A 20,841-nucleotide genomic window follows, 5' to 3' on the forward strand; every position below is an offset into this window, starting at 1 on the left:
CCCTAAGAATAAAGGCAGCTTGATGTGCTTTTCTAAACTCCTGCATTTAAATTGGATAAACACAGGCCTGGGACCTACAACTGTATCAAAATAGTCTACAAAATTATTGGAAGTAACTGAGATATTGCTGAGTTTTATTATAACAAACTCACTGGTTCCATAAACCCAAACCCAGGCTGAAGAGTGGCAGAGGTTCAGTGCAGCTCTATGATGAAGTGAAAGCTCAGAGAGCTTCCAAAGTGAGCTTCCAAAAAACCTAATCCCTGTCTCAGAGACAGCCTGCCAGCCCTCAGATGTTCCACTTGATAAAACCAGTCATCAGCACTTGCCCAGGGATGCTCAGTGCTACAGACACAGCAGCTGCCCTGCTCCAGGGCTCCAAGCAGGTTGGAGTAAAAGTGGTGTTGGAGACTTCAGGGAAGAAGGAAAACAAGGGGGGACCCGGGACTCAGTGTGCTCCCAGTTCTGTCATAGTGAGATCCCAACAGTCAGAGGTATTGTAAGTGCTCAGAGCATCTCTGCATCCTTTGCTGTACTGGTTTCATCCCAGAATCCCTCATTAAAACACAGCTGCTCCAGAAAAAGAAGCCCAGCTGCAGCACTGGGGCCAAATGAAGCCTCATCAGTGCCCACCAGTCCCTGTACCTGCAGCCTGAGCCCCTCTTGCTGTCCAGCCACAAACAGGAATGGTAGTTTTGCACTCCAAAATGAGAAGGCAATGGCTTTAGGCTGGCTAAATAACAAAAAAAAAAAAAAAAGGCTTGACTCAGATGCAGTCATGAGTCAGCTCCGAGTCCTCGGTGGTTTGGAGTCCAGCAGGATGTTTGTGTCCCCGTCCCGCACAGAGGGGCTGCGGGATCGGCCGGGGCAGCTTTGCTGTGAGGCCTCTGCTATTTCCCCTCCTGGGCTCCAGTTACCACAAGAACAGCTCCTGCTGGCTTTTGGCACTCAGAGAGGAGCCTCTTCTGAGCCTTCTTTAGCAAAAACAGGTTTAATTAAGCAGAACAGGGATAGAAGTTTTACTAGAACTAAATATGGCTTCAAAGAAGAACCCTCTCAAGCAAGGGCTGATAAAGGTTTCTCTTTTCCATGGATCTCCATCTGGGGACCCCAAGAAACCCCCTCTGACCACACATCAGCCCAGTCCTGCATCCCCACCCCCGGATCAGCCATGAGCATTTCTGATATTAGACTTGCAGAACACACAGTAATTATTTGGACAACACACAAGCCTCTTTCCCTGACCACAGCAACAAGAAGAAAATAAGCCCTTCGGCTCAGTGGTAATTAACCTCCCCAGTAATTTTTCAACCTTTTTATTTTACAATCCCAGGGAGGAACCCAATCTCCTATCAAATGAGAATCCACTAAATCACTGCTAGTCCCAGCTGCTGGATTTGAAGGAGTGAGGCAGGGAAGTGCTGTCCCCTCCTCTTCCCTGAACCCTGGGAATCTCCAAGCTGTCCCCAACACCCAGCCCTGCTCCAACAGATGGGCAACACCACATCATGCTTCCTCCATCCATAACTGCTGGATCCCTGCATCAGCACCCTCATGGCTGTTTCTTAAAATTAGGAGGCTTTTTGGAGCAAAGGGCTGCATTTCCTCCGTGCTTTCAGAGACCACAGCATGCTGTAGGTCTGTCTGTGTGATATCACAACACAATTGTGGAGCAGTTTAGCAAGGACTCCTTATTGGAAGGGAAGGACAGGCAATTCCCTGAGAGGAGAACAAAAGCCAGATGGCTCTGCTAATTCTGGAAAGCTCTCCTGAAGAAGCTGTCACTCTGCCAGTACCCAAATACCAGTCAAGGACTCGAGTCATTAGCAGAGCAGAAGACACTAGTACTGGGTTTATTTCCAGGTGTCTACTTCCCACCCAGCCCTGATAACCCCACTGTAAATAACCCCCTGCCCTAATGCAAACGTTCCCCAGCAGCAGCCACAGCCACCAGCACGACACCGAGCACCCTGTGCACTCACTGGAGCAAAAGTGAAGCCAGAGCTTATGCCCAAGTCCTTCTTTGTTTGTGAACACAGAGCTAATTCCCAAAGACAACATACACAGTACTCCCCAGCAGTCTGGATTATTTACACTGCAGTGCTTTACAGGATCCAGCCACTGCTCCAGCTTCCCATCCTCAGCGGGTGAAAGGTTTTCTTGCCTTTCCCAGTGGCTGAGTCTGTCAAACCCTTTAATCATGGCTGACTCCTTCCTGCCACTCATTCCCTGGAATCCTCACCAAATCCTGACAGCCCAGAGCCCCTTTGCTCTCTGCAGTCCCTGTAAGAGCTCTAGAGCCAACCCTTCCTCAGCCCTCTGCCACCCTGCTCTGCTCCACGTCACATCCTGCCCTGAGAGCTTCTTGTGCAGGGACCAGCAACGCCATGGAGAAAACAGAAAAGGGACAGAATGCAAAAGCCTGACCAAGCTCAAATGGACATTTAATGATGGGGCAAGAGCCCAAGCCAAGCTCCAAATTCCCCACACGTTCTCCCTGCCCCAGCTCCCCATCCCTTCACTGCCAACACTGATTCATCCCCAGGCACTTCGCCTAATTGAAGCCTCCATCCTTTCAGAAGACACATCTAATCACCAGTTTAAAGATCCCCAAAAGCTCTGGGGCTGCTTTATGCTCTGAGATAATTGTATTTCACCTTAGTCAACCTTGGCCCTGCCTGACTGAGGGGCTGCAGTGCTCAGATGAAGCATCACATGCACATCTCAGAGGCTCACCCTGTGTCTCCCACTGTGATCCATAAATGAGCGTTGCTTCCAGTGGACAATCCATCTTTCCTAGCTAAATGCCAGTGCCTAGACCTTGGAGGACAGTTTTTGTTCAAGAACTTACCGAATGAGTGGAAAAACCCAGCTAAGGCAAATTAGCAACCTGCCACTTAATTAGGATCCAGCAACTTCGGGGACACAGGGCAGAGAGACAAACAATCCTGGAGACAGAGGCAGCTCAGAAAGCAGGTGGTGTTGGCAGAAGCACAGAAAGCATCAGACTTACAAAGTATTTACTACAAGGCCATCCTAGCAATGCATTTCTCCAGGGATTTTGCTTCCAAGCTGGAAAAGGCACTGTGGGAACAGCAGCTCTGCCCCACGCAGTCCCTCCAGCCTGGCATGGATGGGGCAGTGCCAGGCTGCCTCAGAGCCACAGGTGCTGGTGTCAAGGGGGATTTTCTCCAGAAAATGGGAAAATTTAAGCTAAGGAAAAAAAAAAACAGGAAAAACTGGACTGTGGTTTAAGTCTCCTATCCTTCCAATGAGGAGCATCCCGGGTCAGGCAGTGTTCCTCACACCCACATATCCCGGGATGTGTCCAGCTTCCCCTTGACTCATGTCTGGAGCTGCAAAACCCCAGACATGGGCTGTGTGCTCCACTGCAGAGCAAACACTTCCAATATCTGCTGCAGCTCATTAGCCCAGGGAGCAGGACCCACCCAGAGGAGAAATGACTGCTCAGCTTCTGTTTATCCTCACAGCTCCCTGCAGGCAGCCTGACATCAGCCACCCTGAGCGTGGGGGCATCATCATCATCACCACACACTGGAGTCCTTTGGAACAAAATATTTTCAGGCTCTGATTTTCCCTTCCACTTCAAGCTCCCTGCTCACCCAGGTCCCTCTTAGAACCACTGCTGTCCATGGATTTGTCTGCATTCCTCCTCTTTTGAGCGAGCACAAACACCACAGCCTCTTCTATGGGACAGAAAGGTATGTCCAGGGCAAAGCAGCCAAAAAGTTGGGACTGCAGGAAAGGGAAAAGGCAGCCAAGGTGCCTTAAAAAAACAAAGCAAATACAAAGACCTGCTGAAAATACCCAGAGACAGATATCCTTAAATCAACAACCGTCATGCTCAGACACTCTGCTGGCTATTTTTATATATTTATGTCTGTTAAACAAACCACAAGCTATCTACGAGGATTTTTGGGTGCAAAACAATCAGTTATGGACATGAAAAGCAGGATGGGGTTGAATGGCTCGCCCTGCCCTGCAGCCCCAGCCTGGAAGGACAGACAGACTGGGAGAGGGGCTGCACAGACTGGTGTGACAAAAGGCTGCTTTATATTCACTCCTTCTCTATAGCCTGGCCAAGCACTGTGGTAACACAGGCAAAAATAATACGAGAGGTTTCTGCAGCTATTTTGCAAAGAGGGGAAAAATAATTGTACAGTTGAGGTTTTTAAAGGGGGAAAAAAAAGAAAGAAAGAAAGAAAAGAAGAACCCCCTGACAGTCCCACCTCTCTCCACCCCAATAAAGAGAGAACATTACTCTCAAATTTCACTTGCCTATTGTAAGGCGAGTCTTTATATTTGCAAAATGAGTATTTTTAAGCTTTTGCTTTTAATTGTGTGCTCTGAGCAGATGGTCTGAACCCCCCCAGCAGATTAGAAACATATGTGAAGAACAAGGAATCTGAACCACAGGTTTTTATTAAACTGCCTGACTTTTAGTTCAAATTTCATCACGCTGAAGTAAATATTTTCTCTCTAAAGCAGCAGCTGCATGGTAGGTTACCCATAAGAGATGTTTTGTGTATGTACACATACACACATGTAGCTGCCTATACCTGCATGTCCCCTGCTTGCTGAGAAACATTACAGATGTCACTGTGACATCTTGTGAGGATGAAGAATTGCTGGCCAGGGCTTGGAGCAACCTGGTCTAGAGGAAGGTGTCCTTGTCCATGGCAGGGAGTTGGAACCAGATTATCATCCAGGTCCCTTCCAACCCAAACCATTCTATGATTCTATGAAGGATTGCATCACCTACAGCAGGGACCATCCTTAGCTGACACTCTTCTCTTGAGAAACCATTTACAGGTCTCCTGCAGTGACACCTTCCCCAGGAGCAGGAAATGGGACAGGAGCTCCTTGGCTCACTGGGACTGAGCCACCAGAGGTTCTCACAGCCACAGGATGGAAACTTTGCAATGGATCTATCTAGAACATGCTACTAACCAGGCTTGACTGGAAGGAATAACTTCTCTGCTGGCTGGGCAAAGGTGTCCCTTCTATTTCAGGAGAAAATTAAAAAAAAAAAAAAGGTAAAAAACCTGACTGCAGAGAACCCTTCCAAGGTGACTCAGTTTTTTTTGGCTGCTCCAAAACTCCCATGAACATGGTAAATAGTCTGACTTTCTTTTCCCCTCTCCAGTTTTGACTGAAAAGTAGGAAACTCAATTCTGAGAAGAGCTGGAATGAGAGAAAAGCAGGTTGAGACTCTGCAGGCAGGGCCAGCTTGGCAGGAGGACTTGGCACACTCCCACCAGCTCCCAGGGAATGTGTGAGATGTTCAGGTCAGACCTGGTGTAGGTCCTTAGCAGACCTGCTCTGTGGATGGGGGATCTTAACTGTGGCCTCCAGTCAGAACCAGTTCTTGCATTTTTTGCCAGCACAAGGAACTGGATCTCTCCCTGCAGGGAGAGGAAATATTTGGAGAAGAGCTGTTGTGGGCATATGCCAGAGGGAAACACCTTCACCAGAGGAACAACACAACTCTGTGATTACAACTGCTAGGACCTAAATATTCACCCCATGGATACCAGAGCAACCACAGGGAGAGTTGTTTAATTTGAAGGTTTAAGCTAACACATGAGGAAGCATTCTCTAACGAATTCATTAGGACAGCAATGCACTTTTTTGGCTGGTTCCCCCCCAAAACCAAGCCCTGTGTGATCTCTTCGTGCAGCCACAGGTGTGTCCGTCTATCCCAATATCTCTTGGATCTGATACCTGATTTCAATCACTTTTGACAGGAGGAAAAAAGGCTCGAGATAATTAAAGTGCTATAAATGTCATGGAAACAGACAGCTCAGTAAAATCCATCATCCAAGTGCATTGTCTGGGGAGGCTCTGCTGTGAGTTCACATCCCTGCAGACACAGGCATGCACAGAACTCATCTCTTTAATGTTCCTGCCATAAGTTGAAGCAACCACGAGACACAAATTAGAAGGAACCCAGACCTGACTAATCTCAAAGCATCCCTGAGATTCCCAATTCCCGCAGCGACTGCGAAAAGATGAAGCTGAAACACCACAAAATAAGCAGGTTTTCTTGCATCCTTTCCCATACATGGAAAACACCCTCTTCTCCTCAATTTTCCAGACACAAGAAGAATGGAGAAGGAAAGTGAGCAGCTCCAGGTCTCAGTTCAGCCAGCTGCCCTTCCCAAAGGAATTTCATGGGACACAGCAGAGCCCAAGGGTTTGTTGATACCTGCCATCAGATGCTGGCCATGCTCTGACTGGCACTGCCACCCAGGCAACCTCAGAGGAGCCTTTATCCAAGGACAGCCGCTGATCCATCTGCACAACACGCTTGTAATTGTTACTGGTTCTTCAAACACCCCAGGATCAAACCCTTGGAGCTATTTTTTTCCTCTATGACCACACAGCAGCCCGTCCCTCTGTGATTTCTGCCTTCAAACTCCTCATTTGGTAGCTTAAAATCAGCATTTATGTCATGCTCCACACAAATTACAGCCTTGAGCCCTAAGAATAGAGGCCCCACAATCACCATGTGCTGTGTTGTCACTGCTTTTACATCCAGACCTTTATAGTGGTCACTTAAACAGCTGGGTTTTTTCTCCCCCCCCCCTCCAGATTATAAATGCTTAGTGGAAATCTATAGGATAACTTTGAAAGCAATGCTTTAAAACCTGCTCAAAACTTGTACCACCAAGTTCACAGGTATTTTTCAATCGAGGCACCCACCATCTGTTTACAATATTAATACCACCCGCTGAGAGTGACTTCAGAGCACGAGATTACTCAAAACCCCAAAATCTATCCCTCAGATATCTCTCCAGAATTCAAACACCCTTTTCTTTTTGCCCTTTCTTTGGGTAATTCTCTATTCCAAAGCATTCATAAAACCACCAACGTGAATAACCCCACAGCAGCAGTTTTTCCAGCAGTTCTTCCCAATTGTTTTCCAATAGGAGCTGATTTGGCTCAGGTACATTCACACGGTGTGGCTTTGTTCCCTAATTGAGGCATCAAGTCAGATTATGCTTCTGAAACCTCACAAGCGGCAAATTAGACTATTCACAAAAAAATCTCTTTATACTTGCTCAGAAAGTTGGCTTCCCTGGATATGCTTAAGCAGGGTGGCTCAGGAGGCACCTGGAAATGGGATTTAGCAAGTTAGATAGTCAAGAAAAGAAATTTTTCGTGCAAGGGCAAGGCAATGGGACAGTGTGACATGGTGGTGCTGTCCCTGAGAACCACCCCGAGTGTCCTGTGTGCCAGCAAGGCTCAGACCCATGGACAGCATCCCACAGAACTCATTCAGACCCTCTGGAAAGCTGCATTAACTCATGGCATGCACACTGTGGGAGGCATTTACAGAAAGGGGGGATAGGGTCAGCCTGACCTTCAGTGTCCAGCATGGAAATTAAAAAGGAAAAGAAAAATCCCACAAAAGCCCAGCCCAGGCCTCTGAGAAATGAATGGGGCAAAATGAATGGATGTCATTGTCTGTCCTGCTCTGTCAGCCCTTTAACTAGCAGTTAATAATGCTGAGAGAGTGAGAAGATGAACCCATAAGCAATTTTGAAATAATCCCCTCATTTTGCGTCCCGTGTATTCCGAATAACGCCGCCTTTCTGCAGCACACACTCAATCCCCTGCGCTCCATAGGACACGCTCAAAAAACATATTTTCTCCATTTTCCTCGCTGTATTCATTAGGAATCCCTGGAAGAAACCCAAGGCCCCATTTCCCCTTGTCCTCCACTGCTCTCTGAGCACCAGGTAGCCCAAGCACAACCACTGCCACCACTCTCGGGGTCCCAGTTGTCACCTGCTGAAGGTCATCCCCTGCTGCAGCAGGGCCTGAGCAGCCCCACAGCCTGGCTGGTGTCCCCATCCACAGTCCAGGGACCAGCTCTGGGCAGTGCCCTGTTATCCAGGCTACCTTTTCCAAACAAGGAAATTGCAGTTTTCCTTGGAGAGGCGACGCAGAGCGGAGGGGAATATGCAGTCTCCGAAAACTCCACGTAATCCCAAATTAGAGGCTGCAGGGCTGCCAAAGGCCGACCAGCCTTCAACTTTTCTTCTTGTGGTCATGCAGACCTGACCACATACTCAAATTCCCTATTTTCTTTGCCATTCCATCGAGTGCTGCACTTCTCCCCATCCAACCTCACCTCCCGGTGTCACCGAGGGCCCATCACGCCGTTCCAAGTTTCCCCTTTCCCTCCAAATCAAATAATCCTCTAATAACCGAGCTAAAGGGCTGGCTTTTTCCTACAGGGGTTATTTTTCAATGACATATGTGTGAACCATGAAGGGATAGTTTAAAACCCGATTCTCCCTCCTTACAAGCACATCACACCCGTCGCTCCTTTGCGTCCCCCCCGCTCTGCGCCGAACGCCGCCGCTTCCTGGCTCCGGCTTCATATTGATTTATTCCCCTTTCCTATGTGGAAAATTAGGAACCAGATCAGCTCCTGCTGGCTGTGCCGCCCACGTGAAGATGGATGCGCCAGTGGATTGTAAGGGGGACTCTCTCACAGTGGAAAATATGTAGTAAAGCAAAGCCCTTGGCTTGAGTTGCAGCTGGAGCTGCGCTGAGCCCGAGTGGAGGCAGTTGCTCAGCTTTTAACCAGCCCTGTGTAAACAGGGTCACAGTGGCTGCCTGGGAGGTGTTGGTCCCACTGACCCAGAGAGCTCTGGGCTTCATTCCCACCTCTGGCTCCAAGGGAGATGGGGGATGCAAAGCAAAAGAGAGGGTTTGGGGAAGGTGGTGAACAGGAGACTTGAGGGGCAGCTGGTCTTTGCACAGAAAAGGAGGTGACAGGAAAGAAATCCTATTTAAGGTCATAGAATGGCTTGGGTGGGAAAGGACCTTAAAACTCATACTGTTCCAACCCCTGCCATGGGCAGGGACACCTTCCACTAGTCCAGCTTGCTCCAGCCTGGCCTTGGACACTTCCAGGGATGGGGCATCCACAGCTTCTCTGGGCAACCTGTGCCAGGGCCTCACCAATCTCACAGGGAAGAATTTCTTCCTAATATCTGATCTAAATCTGCTCTCTGTCAGTTTGAAACCATTCCCTCTTGTTCTGTCACTCCAGGTGCTTGTCACAAGTCTCTCTCCACCTTTCTTGTTGGTTCCCTTGAGGTACTGAGAGGCCCTAGTTAAGTCACCCCAAAACCTTCTCTTTTCCAGGCAGAACAACCCCAATTCTCTCAGCCTTTCCTCACAGGAGAGGTGCTCCAACCCTCTAATTATCTTTGTGGCTTCCTTTGGACTCATCCCAACAGGTTGATGCCCTTCCTGTGCTGGGGACCTCAGATCTCCATCAAACTTCTTGCCACAGCCTCTTGTGATGGTCAAACAGCAGCTGCATTTCACAGCTCCATCAGACAACTCACACCACTGCTACAGGGCAGGAAGAGCAACCAGGGGCAGCCTCACACTGCTACTCTGTGGATTTCCCATCATTTCCCCTTCCCAAACTCCAGGACAAAACCCCAGGTGAGCCCTCAGACAGCTCCAAAGCCCACAGCTCCTGTTGGAACTCCTCAGCCTCCCCTGGTCTGGGCTCACTTCCATTGCCAAAGGGTGGCTCTTTGCTTCTAGCAGCACATCAGGGTTTCCTGCTCCCATCCCACAGCAGCTGGAGCTCCTCTGAAAACTTGCTTTTATTCCATTTTTCTTTTCATAGCCAAATTATTCTGGAAGTGGAGCTGCCGCTTTCTCGGCTCCACAGACAGGATTTCCACCCCTGACTGCCACAACCCCAAGATCCACCCTGAAGTTTCCTCCTCAGCCCTCCACACCAAGGTGGCTCAGGATCAAGGGGTTTGTGTGCACAGAGGCTTTTCATCACGACTTGGAATGTTTTCTGCCCCAGGAGGTGAATACAGGATCCAGGTTTCATGGATTAAAGGGAACACGGGGGAAAATAGACCTGACTGCCAAAGTTATCTCAGGATATAAGTGGGATTACATGCTTAGGTGTGGGGGTATCTGCTGACACACTCACAATTTAACTTAACACCAAATTTTGGTTGGAAAAGTATTTTCCTGCGTTTGGCTGGCGACAATCACCAAACCATGGAACACGGAGCAGGACACATCTGGTGGGACCACCCAAGAAGGAGCTTTTGTGCAGGTTCCTATTGCTAATTGCCACCACTTCTGGAAATTTGGCTGCTCAGGAAAGAGCTGAAAATGGAAAGCTGAGCTAGTGTGCAACACCTCTTGTCCATACATCTTTCTCCCTCTTCCTCCGGGAAACTACAATGTGTCCTTTGATGATGTTTTCATACTCCAGTTTTTTCAATTATGTTTCAATAGTGCTAATTGTCCATGAAAAATTAATTGGGTTTTATTTGTCCCTGCAAAAGAATCTCCGTGCAGCATCTGCCATCTCAAATGCAAGCATTCAAAAAAATCTTGCCTTGAAGTTGGACTTTTATGATCCTTGATGGGTCCCCTTCCAAGTCAGGATATCCTGTGATTTTTTTTTTTCAAGCACAAAAATCTGTGTAGTTCCGTCACAAAGCTAATTTGGAACTACCCAAACTTTTCATCCCAAGAAAGGGAGCTGGGTTTGAACACCCTACAGCCTGAAGAGCAGATGTGAAGTTCAGCCCAGAAATATGGTTTTCCACTAAGGAACAAGAATGGATGCAGCCAGAGGTAGCTGAGCATCACAGCTCAGATTTCACTACTCTGAGCAGCAGGGCTGGAAGAGGGTAAACACAAATTGCAGATAAATTTGCTTATGCAAGGCATCAAAGCCTCAGGAAAACCTCGCTGTGTTTGCAGACATTCCAGAGGAGAGAACAGTGCACAAAAGTAATATTCAGCACCAGTTCTCTCATCTCCCCACACATTTCACTTCAGTGGCCAGAGCACTGTTTGTTCAAGCAGGTCTGACCTCCCGAACCCCCGCCAGAGTGTGGCTACGTGTGCAGAACAATGAGCCCACGGTTAGAGGCTTTTTTCCGTGTTCTTGCAGGGAATAGAAAACACACATCCACACAAACACACTGGCCCCGTCCAATCTTCTGCACAACTCATTAGGAATACCCTCTTCCAGCTCCCGTCCCCAGGGTGATGTATTTATTGTGAACATACACATTCGATCCCGCTCGGCTCCGTCGGAGCGAGCAGTCCACCTGCACACTGGGGATGTCTGGAGCGGGTTAGGATTTTCCTTTGGGTTTTGGCAGCCAGCCCAGACTGCCTCAAAAATAAAATAAAAAAAAAAAGAAAAAAAAAAAAAAAAAGAAATAGAAAGACCTCACCATGTGCGAGGAACATGTGTTTCATTTGTTCGTACCTAAGTGACGAGGGAATGGGTTGAACACAAAGTCAACTAAGAGGTTTCTAGGTTTGGATGGTCTTTTTTCTGCTGGGTTTAGCCTGCCCTTGCTGCAGGGAGAGGTTATGTGAAGAAAAACTTTGCTCAGAGAAGTGCAGACTGCAAACTGTGCGAACAATAGCAATAAAGACCTAAATTTCAGAGAAACATCAGCTTGAGCACCACCAGGTCCACAAGGACACAAACCCACCTCCCTGCATGACCAGCTTTACAGAGCTTGGTGCTCACCATCCTCTTCCTCACACTCCCATGAGTTTGGCTCAGATGAGCCTTTACTTCCTATCAGTTCACTGCAACAATGCAAATCAATCAAGCTGTTTGTGTATAGAAGGGGATTTTTTCCTATTCAGAGGCTTCTGTTCCAGAAATTCACTTTTATACAAATAAGACTAATTGGTGAGTCACCTCCCACATAGAACAAGGTTCCCAAATTAGCAGGGAAGGGGAAACATGCCCTGGTTTGGGTTGGGGACACACTGTCATACTCTGCTCTCAGTAAGCTCTTTTCCATGTTGCACAGCCAAACTGCCAATAAAGTTCAGCTGGAAACTTCTCCCCAAGAGCACGAGGATTTGGCTTTTCCTCCATGCTCAAGCTGAGGAGAGTCATCTTTCCCAAATGCTTCCATTTGCTCTCCTTTCAGTGCCTTTCCAAGACACGCCAGGTCCCCTTGTGGTGCCTTTTCTGCTCCTGAAGCCTCGTCCTTCTCCCTGCAGACACCCCTGTCCACAGCAGCACTGCAAACCTTGGCATGATGTCACCAGAGAGGAGCAGGTTTCCAGCATTACATCACCCTGTCTGGGTTCAGCAATCAGCCTCCTGCTCCTCAGAGTTTCCATGGAAGAAACCGAGCCCCCTCCTCCTTCCTCCCACTGTCCAAGGGGGGAAGCGAAGCAAAAACTAAGCCATCAGCTGGAAGAGTAATGACCCTACATCTGAGAGCATCCATCACCTCTAACGAGCCTGCCTGGCCCTCTGCCTGCCAGCATTTAAACACAGAGCTCTGCCAGGTGAACGTCAGGAACAGCCAGACACAACCCTGCTCCCCAAACCCCACGGTCCCCGTGCTGGATGGAAACTGCTTTTCAGGATGAGCTTTGCCCTCCAGAGATCACTCAGTTTTCCTCCTTAGCAGGTTCTGCTGATTACCCCACTCTGCAGGAGGTACCCCAGGCCAGGGAAAACTGGGAAAAAACCTGCCTGACCCCTCCATGCCATGGCCTAAGACAGCTGGGATGGGGAGCCCTGCAGGGGACAGCTCAGCATCCCTCCCCGTGGCAGTTCCCCCCAGTGTCCTTGCCAAGCCCTCCAAATTGGAAAACACTCCTCCAAACCAACTTGCCTGCAGGGGTCCCTGGTAAGGCAACCAGCAGGCTCCAAACTGTCTGTTTGAAGCGTAATAATAAAAAAATAATTGTGAATTTTCCCCTTTGGTGGCTGCTGGAGTCACAGCCCATCACAGCTGCTGTGACCACGGTCCAGGAGCAGGCAGGGAAGTCAGTGGTCCCTCAGACAGGGATGAGGTCCCACATCCTCCACCAGCGACTCAGAGAACATTAATTCTGGATTTTCATTTCCGTGTCCTCAGCATTCACCATGTTTTGCTCACAGAACTGTGAGGAGAGACATCTCTACAAGAAACTGCTCTTGGTTGGAGGTTTTCTCCCATTCACAGACACCAGCAGAGCGAAGCATCAATTGAAAAGCCCTTACAATGACATCAAAAGGACTAAATTCCCTTTCTAGACAGACAATCCACACCAGCACTGAGGTCAGGGTGGGCAGCCAAGCACACACAGCTATTCCACACTGCCAGACTTCCTGGGATTCTGCTGTCTCCCCATCTCCTTCCATGCAGAATCCTTTTGTCTCCTCTGCTGGACACAGGGAATATGAAGTGCTGTGGATAATCACAGTCACCACCTCAGGTGAGGTCAGGACGAAATAAGGACCATGAGGGGTTAAGAGACACCCACTGCCTCAAAGGTAACTCTCAACAGCACCATCCTGAGGCAAAACCTGAGGGGGATCACGGAATCCCAAGCTGGTTTGGGCTGGAAGGGACCTTAAAGCTCGTCTCATTCCACCCCCACGCCACGGGTACAGACACCTTCCACCCCAGCAGGGTCCTCCTGTAAGACTGGGCTTTAGTTCTGGGCAAACTCTAAGACCCTGCAGCTTCCTAAGCTGATGTGTAACTTGGCAATATTAAAAGATAAATGATGGACTGAATGACTGCTAAACATCGATAAAAGCACTTTTATGATCTGTTTGAACAATAAAGTGCTTTGTAAGCTATCAGAGGCCTGGAGGCATTTGATACCAGCAAACTGCACTAATTATCCACACAGGCCAAGGCAGTTTCTTTTACAGTTTATGGAATTCAGCACTAACAAAAAAAAACCCAAATCAAGCAACCAACCAAAAATAATAATAATAAAAAAGTTAGAAACATTAAATATGTGTATTTTGTAATCATGACTAATAAGGCTCCATCATTACAGGCAACCCTGACCCAGTCACCAAGCTTGACTGCAGGCCAGATGGCCAAACCCCAATTACCCAGCAAATCTAAATGAAAAGCAAGAGTTTCACCAAAGTGTATGCAAACAGTTCAGCTGATGTTTCCACCCCAGCTCTCACTTTCCTTGCTGGCACCTGACAGCTACAGGTCAGATAAAACGGTGTCAGTTTAGGGTTGAAATGAAACCACCTGAAGCACAGCCTAACTTTTACAAGCTGCTTTGCAATTCTTATTCTGGAGCAGGTCCTGCCCCTCCCTCGATGCAGACACGCTGATAAAACCAGATGACGTCCCTGGGTACCCATGTAAGACGATGCTGTGTCTGAGACGTTGCCAGCTGGGGCCAAACATCACGTTTGGGTTTTGATTAGACTGACTCCATGGCCTGGACTCCAGCACAAAAACCTCACCGTTAATTGCAAACCCATCCAGAGGCATAACCTTCAATAATTGTGGACGTTTTCTAGGCAGCTTTGCTCTCCTGGAAGAGCAGAGTGCTGTGATTTAATCCATATGTCTCAAGTGCACCATTTTGCTTAAAGAGGATCCTTTAAAAAAAAAACCAAAAAAAAACCCCAAAAAAAAACAAAAGCAGAAGAAATGACGAGAAAACCAGCAAGCAAATGGAGAATTATTAGGAGACTGGGGAAAGCTACAGACATCTTCAATAAAGAACCCTAAATGCTGGCTCAGGATGTTTTATTTTCCATCATCTCACACCATGGTATATGCTGGTGGTGTAAAACATCGACTCTTTGCACTCCCTGAAAGACTCCACAGCAAAGGAGGTGAAATCAGATTTGGCAGGCCCAGGAAAGCAGGCAGCCAGCACTGTAAATTAGCTTCTTTCAGCAGTCTGCCAAGGTAGGGAAAACAAACGGGAACGTGTATCCGTGCTGCATCCCGACAGAGAAATCCAGGTTAGCAAAAAAACCCCAATTTTTAAAAACGCCTTCTGAAGGTTAACAAAAACTTAATAAACCCGAGCTTTGCCCAGTTCCTTCCTGACCCTCTGGGCTAAGCCCAGATCTTGCAGAACACGATGGGTCCAGTGCTGAGCTCGTGAAAAGCCTCACTGAGCTCAGTGGGGCTGTTCCAATGCCTCTGGTTTAAAGATCACAGAATCATTTAGGTTGGAAAAGACCTCCAAGATCATCAAGTCCAACCTTTGACCGATTCCCACCTTGTCAACTAGACCAGAGCCCTGAGTGCCATGTCCAGTTTTTTCTTAAGTACTTCCTAGGATAGTGACTCCAGTGCCTGACCATCCTTTCCTTGAAGAAATTCTTCCTGAATTGGGAACCTTCTTGCTTCTCCTGTGAATAAACAAATAACTGCCTCAAGGAGGAGACTCCTAAACTTCTCCATCTTTACCAGAAAATACCATAAAATGCACCTGTGTGTATAAGAACCTGTTTTCATTTCTACACCTTTCACTAAAACAAAAGCTGTTGATCCAATCTCAGGGGTGTCTGAGAAAAATAACCTACAGAAACTTAAAAAATAAGAGCACTTTCCAGACACGAAAATGCTACAGCCAAGAGCATGGGAAGGGAAGGAGAAAGCCCTGACAATAGTGAAATGAAATCTGGGATTATCAACCACAGTGATAATTGTTTTTTAAGTGTAAACAAGGCAGAAGATGAAAAGAGAGTTGGCATTTCAACCCAAGAGCAACAGAGCACCTGAACGGCCCCAATGTCTCAGCTGAGAGCATTGATGCTTCTATTCTGCTTTTGTCTTGTTGTGCCTTGAAACACTCAACAGCCCTAAGAGCACCTCTGGCTCCCTGCCCGGCCTTTCTGGCTCTCCCCGGCCCAAATTGCTTTCCCTCCATTTCTGATGTCTTGATTTCACTCGTGGTCATCAAAAAAAACCCAAAAAAAGCAACAAAAAAAACCCCCACCAAAACAACAAAACACAAAGGAGGAAACAAAATAAAAAGCAAAATCCTTTCAGCATCATCCAACACTCCCACACACACACACACAGTGTGCCACAGCTCATCCCAGACAGGCTCTGGCACAAGGGACAGCAGAAATATGACATAGCAAGGTCTGAACAAACTTCATTTTCCTCATCAGCCCATCACTGAAATGCTGGTCTGGAGTAACACTGAGCAGTAAAACAAGGCTGGGCACTCACTGCTGCAGAAACCAAACTTCTTATATGAGATGTTCTTAAACACCATCACAAAGGGGTTAAGTCCACCTAATCCAGGTCAGAAATGGTAAAATTTACCTGCCACAGCTATTGTGCAGCAATTCCTGCGCAGAAAGATCATCCAGCTGTGGGTTATGGGGTTTCTCTGGTCCCTGCTGTGACACGGCCACTTCCAGGACTGAATGACAGCCCCAGTGACCCTCCTAAGCCAGGATCTGAACTTTGTTTCAACCCACACCTGCTAAACCAGAGCAGCCTTAGCCCAGAGCCAGCTGAATTGCTTCTCCACCAGACCATCTTGGCCAAGGAAGGGATCAACACTTCCAGTTTGTTCTCCACACAACAACTACTGGGATCCTGCACAGAAAGGTGACTCCTTCAACAGACCACAGGCACTGAGCAGGCAGATCCTGCTGTGCACCCCTGAGGAGAGGCAGGAATGGGGCCATCACATCACCAGGATGTTTTGCAAAGTCTCCCTGGCTGTCAGGCAGAAGAAGCTTTGCTTTCTGGGAAAGGGACTTTCCCAAGCTTCATCCTCCTTCTATTCCTACACTAAATCACCAGGACTGTGCTAGGACTTGGTTTGTAATTTATGTTTTTAAAAAAAGCGCATCAAAAGCAGCAGTTCATCCCTCTGAAGCTGAGATACATTCACATGTCTTCTGACTCCCTCCCAGTGCTGCTGTAGCCACGGGAACACCTCTCACTACAGCCTGCAAGCAGGGAGAAAGTGTTTACCCTACCCCATGGGCTATTTCTTTTGCCCTTCCCTCTCCCACTGCAAAAAGCCCTTTGCTGTCTCACAGGAGCATCCCCTCACTCCCAGCTTGAGGCCGGACACCACTTGCCAACCCTGGAGCGAGAACCTGTCCTGACATTTGTGAACTCCTGTTTTCAACAACGACTCAGCACAAAACTCAACTTGTACAACCCTGGGCTCCAGGCTTGGCCCCTTGTCAAACCTCCCCAGCGCTCCCCTGGCCGGACAGAGACCCACACAGCCTCCCAGCTAATTGAATTTTAATGAGAGGAAGTCATTTTTCCACTGGAAGAATGTTGTGCTAGAGAAATATTTTGAAACTCCTCTAACCTTTCCTGCCAGGCTTTTTCTGCGGCGGAGTACGAGCGAGGAAGTTCCCATCCCACCATTCAGTTGTGCTGCTCCCCTCACAACCCCAGATGGACCTGGAGCTTAAATAATTGCAACTTTCAAAACAAAAAGCGTTTGGGGGTCGATTTGATTTCAGTCCTGACCGGGAGGACATGAATTCCCACTGCTTAAAGCTCTTGTGCTGAGACACAGCCGATCCCAGCCCTCCCCAACGCTGTCTCCCACCCCACTCCCACCTAACTGGGTTATTTTAATTTCCAGCATAAGTGACAAACACATAAGAGCCATGGATGCAGAAAACACTGGGGAGCATCTTGTTAGCTGAGGTCTGCAGAGCAGTTGCCTGCAGGACAGCAGCAGCTTCATCTGCATGAGGTCCAGAAGTTATCAGCTTTCCAGGACTACATAAATTTACCAGTTTACACCCATTTCCCATTGTTGTGAGCCACAGTTTTCCCTGTAGAGTTTCTGCTTAGTCTTGCAGAAAGAAGAAAGGAGGGGCCAAAGGAAATGAAGTTGCTGAGATATGAAGGAAATTAGGTTATAGTCCACTGCCTTCAGAAAACCTATTACACTGGGTTTAAAGCTGCTGGTATCTTGAGGGTGACAAAAAAAAGGATAAATACCAGAACTAGAAGGGTTTTTATGTACAAGTTGAATAATGTCAGTACACATAAGGCAGAGGAGAAAAGTATTTTCTGATTATGCAGTTCTCAGTAAATGCCTGCAAGATCTTGTAGCTGCATCTCGTATCCAGAACAGGAAACAGCTCCAGTGGAGGAAAAGTTCACTCCATTCTATCCCACATCCCAAGGCTGAGGAGGTTTCACAGCCCCTCTGAGCTTACACCCAGAAATAAGACCTTTTCAGCAAGGGAACCGTGGCCAAGCCCATGGAAATGTCTAAGACAGGAGCTGGGAGAGCACTGCCACCTACGAGCATGTGTTCCCATCTTGGCAGAGGAATCAGCTGTCCTAAATCCAGGTGAGCCCTAAAAGCCCCCTGGAAGCACCTCAAGCTTCAGAGACATTTATGGAAAAGGTACCACTTTGCAAAAGGAAGGAGTCCAAAGTGCAGGTTTCTCACCCGCTCTGGATGTGATTCCAAGTTCTTTACGTGGATCTAGTAGATCCCTGGATCCACCAGCTCTCCCCAGAAGAGCTCACCACTTCATATAACAGCTCCACTCAAAGCACAGCACCCAGTGCAGCTGCTGAAATGTCTGACAGAACATCCAATGCCTGCTAAAGACGCCCCAGTGCCCCTTAAACCCAGCTTTTACTTTCCATTTTCGTTGTTAAACTTCCCAGGGAACATCCCTTAATTTAATACAATTTAGAGATTCAGCTCTAACTCTGTAACTGGGATTTTGGCAGCACTGCTCAGTCCATGCATTCTTGCTCTGTTTACAGCAGCCCAGCTCCCAGATGTTGGTAATATTAAACAGGCTGGAACTTTCCTTCCAAGTGACAGCAAAATGCAGACAAGAGCTGGCTTTGCTACGGCTCTAATTATCCATGGATAGGAGATATTCCCCATCCCTTTGCTGGGCTGGGGGAGGCCCAGGAGATACAGCTCTTCCCCCACATAAATTCAATAAAAGTAAGGAGATACAGATCAGTAGGTCTTGGTTTACACTCCACTGCACTGGGCTTGATTTCAGGGAACATTTTTAGCTTGCAAGAAAGATCAGGAGCAAGATCCTCATCCACATGGAAGTCTCAGAAGTGCAGCAGAGCGCAGAAGTTGAGATTGCCAGAGAAATGCATACATTAAACTAGTTGCTGAACTATGGGAAAAACTTCTGCCATATGTACCTTGTCTATAAATAATCCTCTATCTCTTTGCTTAAATCAGAGGAGCTCATGGGAACTTTCCACCCATCAGGATTTTGCTTTGCTTTTGAAAGCAGTCGCCGTGTGGGAGGTGACAGGGCTGCCAAACAAGCTGTCAAGGAGGGTCCCCTTTTGTCATGGTGCAAGAAACCAAGAATCCATGGCCAATGCATGGAAAAAAGAGCAAATTCCTACAGCCTCGGAGTGAACTGTGACTTGCAAGGGAGCTGCTTTCCTCGGCCTTCATTTGCTGCCCCTGCAGCTTTATCTAAATCTTAACAGGGACGAATGAAAACCTTTGTGAGCCCTTCCCATGTTATATGTGCCAAGAGCTACAGATCTACAGAACCCCAGGGCAGAGATGATCCAGAATTCCAGCAAAGGCATGAAACCAGAGGAGCTCACTCCAACAGGTCACCTGGCTCACGATTTAATCGTTACTACAAGAAACATTTACTTAGTCAAAATAAAAACTTAAAACAAAAATTACATACAACACCATTCTGCTGTGTAAAAACCCAGTACAAGTGGCAAAACTGAGCTGTAAATATCTCAACATCCAGAACCCAGCTCATCCTCTCTGTGGAACAACCCCAGAGCTGCTCCTTGCCATGACTTACCTCAAAGACTTCCTCATCCAATATCCTCGTTCCAAACACGATGATGCCGTTGACGTCAATGATGGGATGGTCACTTCTGTCCAGGAACTTGGTTATCTTCTTTTTACAGTCCAAAATCAAGGTGACATTTTTCTTCTGCACACTGAGAGCTACTCTGTGCCACCTACAAGAACACAGCCCACAAATGTGTTAAACACAGCCTTGGGCTTTTCCCAGAGCAAACTAATGATTGTGTAACAGTGACGTTTCACAAACTGATGTCCTGCAAACCTTCCTGGAAATTCTCCTTGGGCAGCTAAAGATTTCATGTGAAATACAAAGGCTGATTGAGGGGATGCCATTCACTTTTCATCCCTCCAAGACAGGTAAGAGAATGCCAGTTCTGGCTTCAGCAAGAGGCAGAGATAAAAACCACACAGTGACTCCCTGGTTAGCCCCCTTTTCCACCCTCCTTATGTCCTGAAAAAGTCTCAGTGGGGATTTTGCAAGGCAAACTGATTTCTTAAGGCCCTTTGCAGCTGAAGTCCACATTCCTGTCCCCATCAGTGTCAGACAATTTTGCACTAGCTAGTCGTTCACACTTCTTATATATATAAAATATTTATTCACCGAAGGCCAAAATTACAGACTGAGACACTTGGCAGCAGTCAGAGGTGTGTATATACATTTATATAGGCATGACTCCTATTTTACACAACGTTCAACATGCTGGTATTGATATAAACAATGAACTGTTTTTCCTTTGTGCACAAAATTTCACTTACTTGCCATCTGCAAGGTTAATGCCTCTAAAGAGAGGATAGTCTTCTGGGCCTGGCTTTCCTGTATGGTCTTCATACAGGAATACAGGAGATCTACCCAACTCCACACCAATTTGCTGGATCCCTTGCTCATTGTAAATTGAGATCAAGAAGGACTGACCTCCTTTCTTCGCTTTTACAGTGGTTAGAATGGAGAAGTCCTCGGGGAATGGGGAAGCTGGAGTGGAAAAGCAAAGAGGTTAGTCAGGTTTCCTTGAAAATTAATCCCTACAGAAAGAGTCCTGCTGTCTAATAACCCATGGGGAGACCTCTGGTTTCTCTCTCCACATGTGTGCACGCCAGCAACCTTAAAAATTTATATGGGGCCAGGTGAAATCTGGCTTTCACCCAAAGCTTATTGAGATACAGGGTTGGGAATGGCTGAATCCCAAAGTAGATTGGACCAGCAAAGCCAGTGTAGAACAGTGTCCC

General features: G+C 47.5%; 1 protein-coding gene across 2 annotated transcripts in view; it reads right to left on the reverse strand.

Annotated features, from left to right (window-relative positions):
- The window catches only part of COL5A1 (collagen type V alpha 1 chain), a 147,502-nt gene that overhangs the window by 87,658 nt on the left and 39,003 nt on the right, over positions 1–20,841 (reverse strand). For both annotated transcript variants that reach the window (XM_064676749.1, XM_064676748.1), the window contains exons 3-4: positions 20,374–20,587; positions 19,610–19,772 (exon numbers count right to left, since the gene is read on the reverse strand). In XM_064676749.1, the coding sequence (XP_064532819.1) occupies positions 19,610–19,772; positions 20,374–20,587 (377 nt within the window). The remainder of the gene's footprint in view (positions 1–19,609; positions 19,773–20,373; positions 20,588–20,841) is intronic.

Source organism: Pseudopipra pipra, chromosome 20 (genome assembly GCF_036250125.1).
Source record: "Pseudopipra pipra isolate bDixPip1 chromosome 20, bDixPip1.hap1, whole genome shotgun sequence".
Classification (NCBI taxonomy): Eukaryota; Metazoa; Chordata; class Aves; order Passeriformes; family Pipridae; genus Pseudopipra; species Pseudopipra pipra.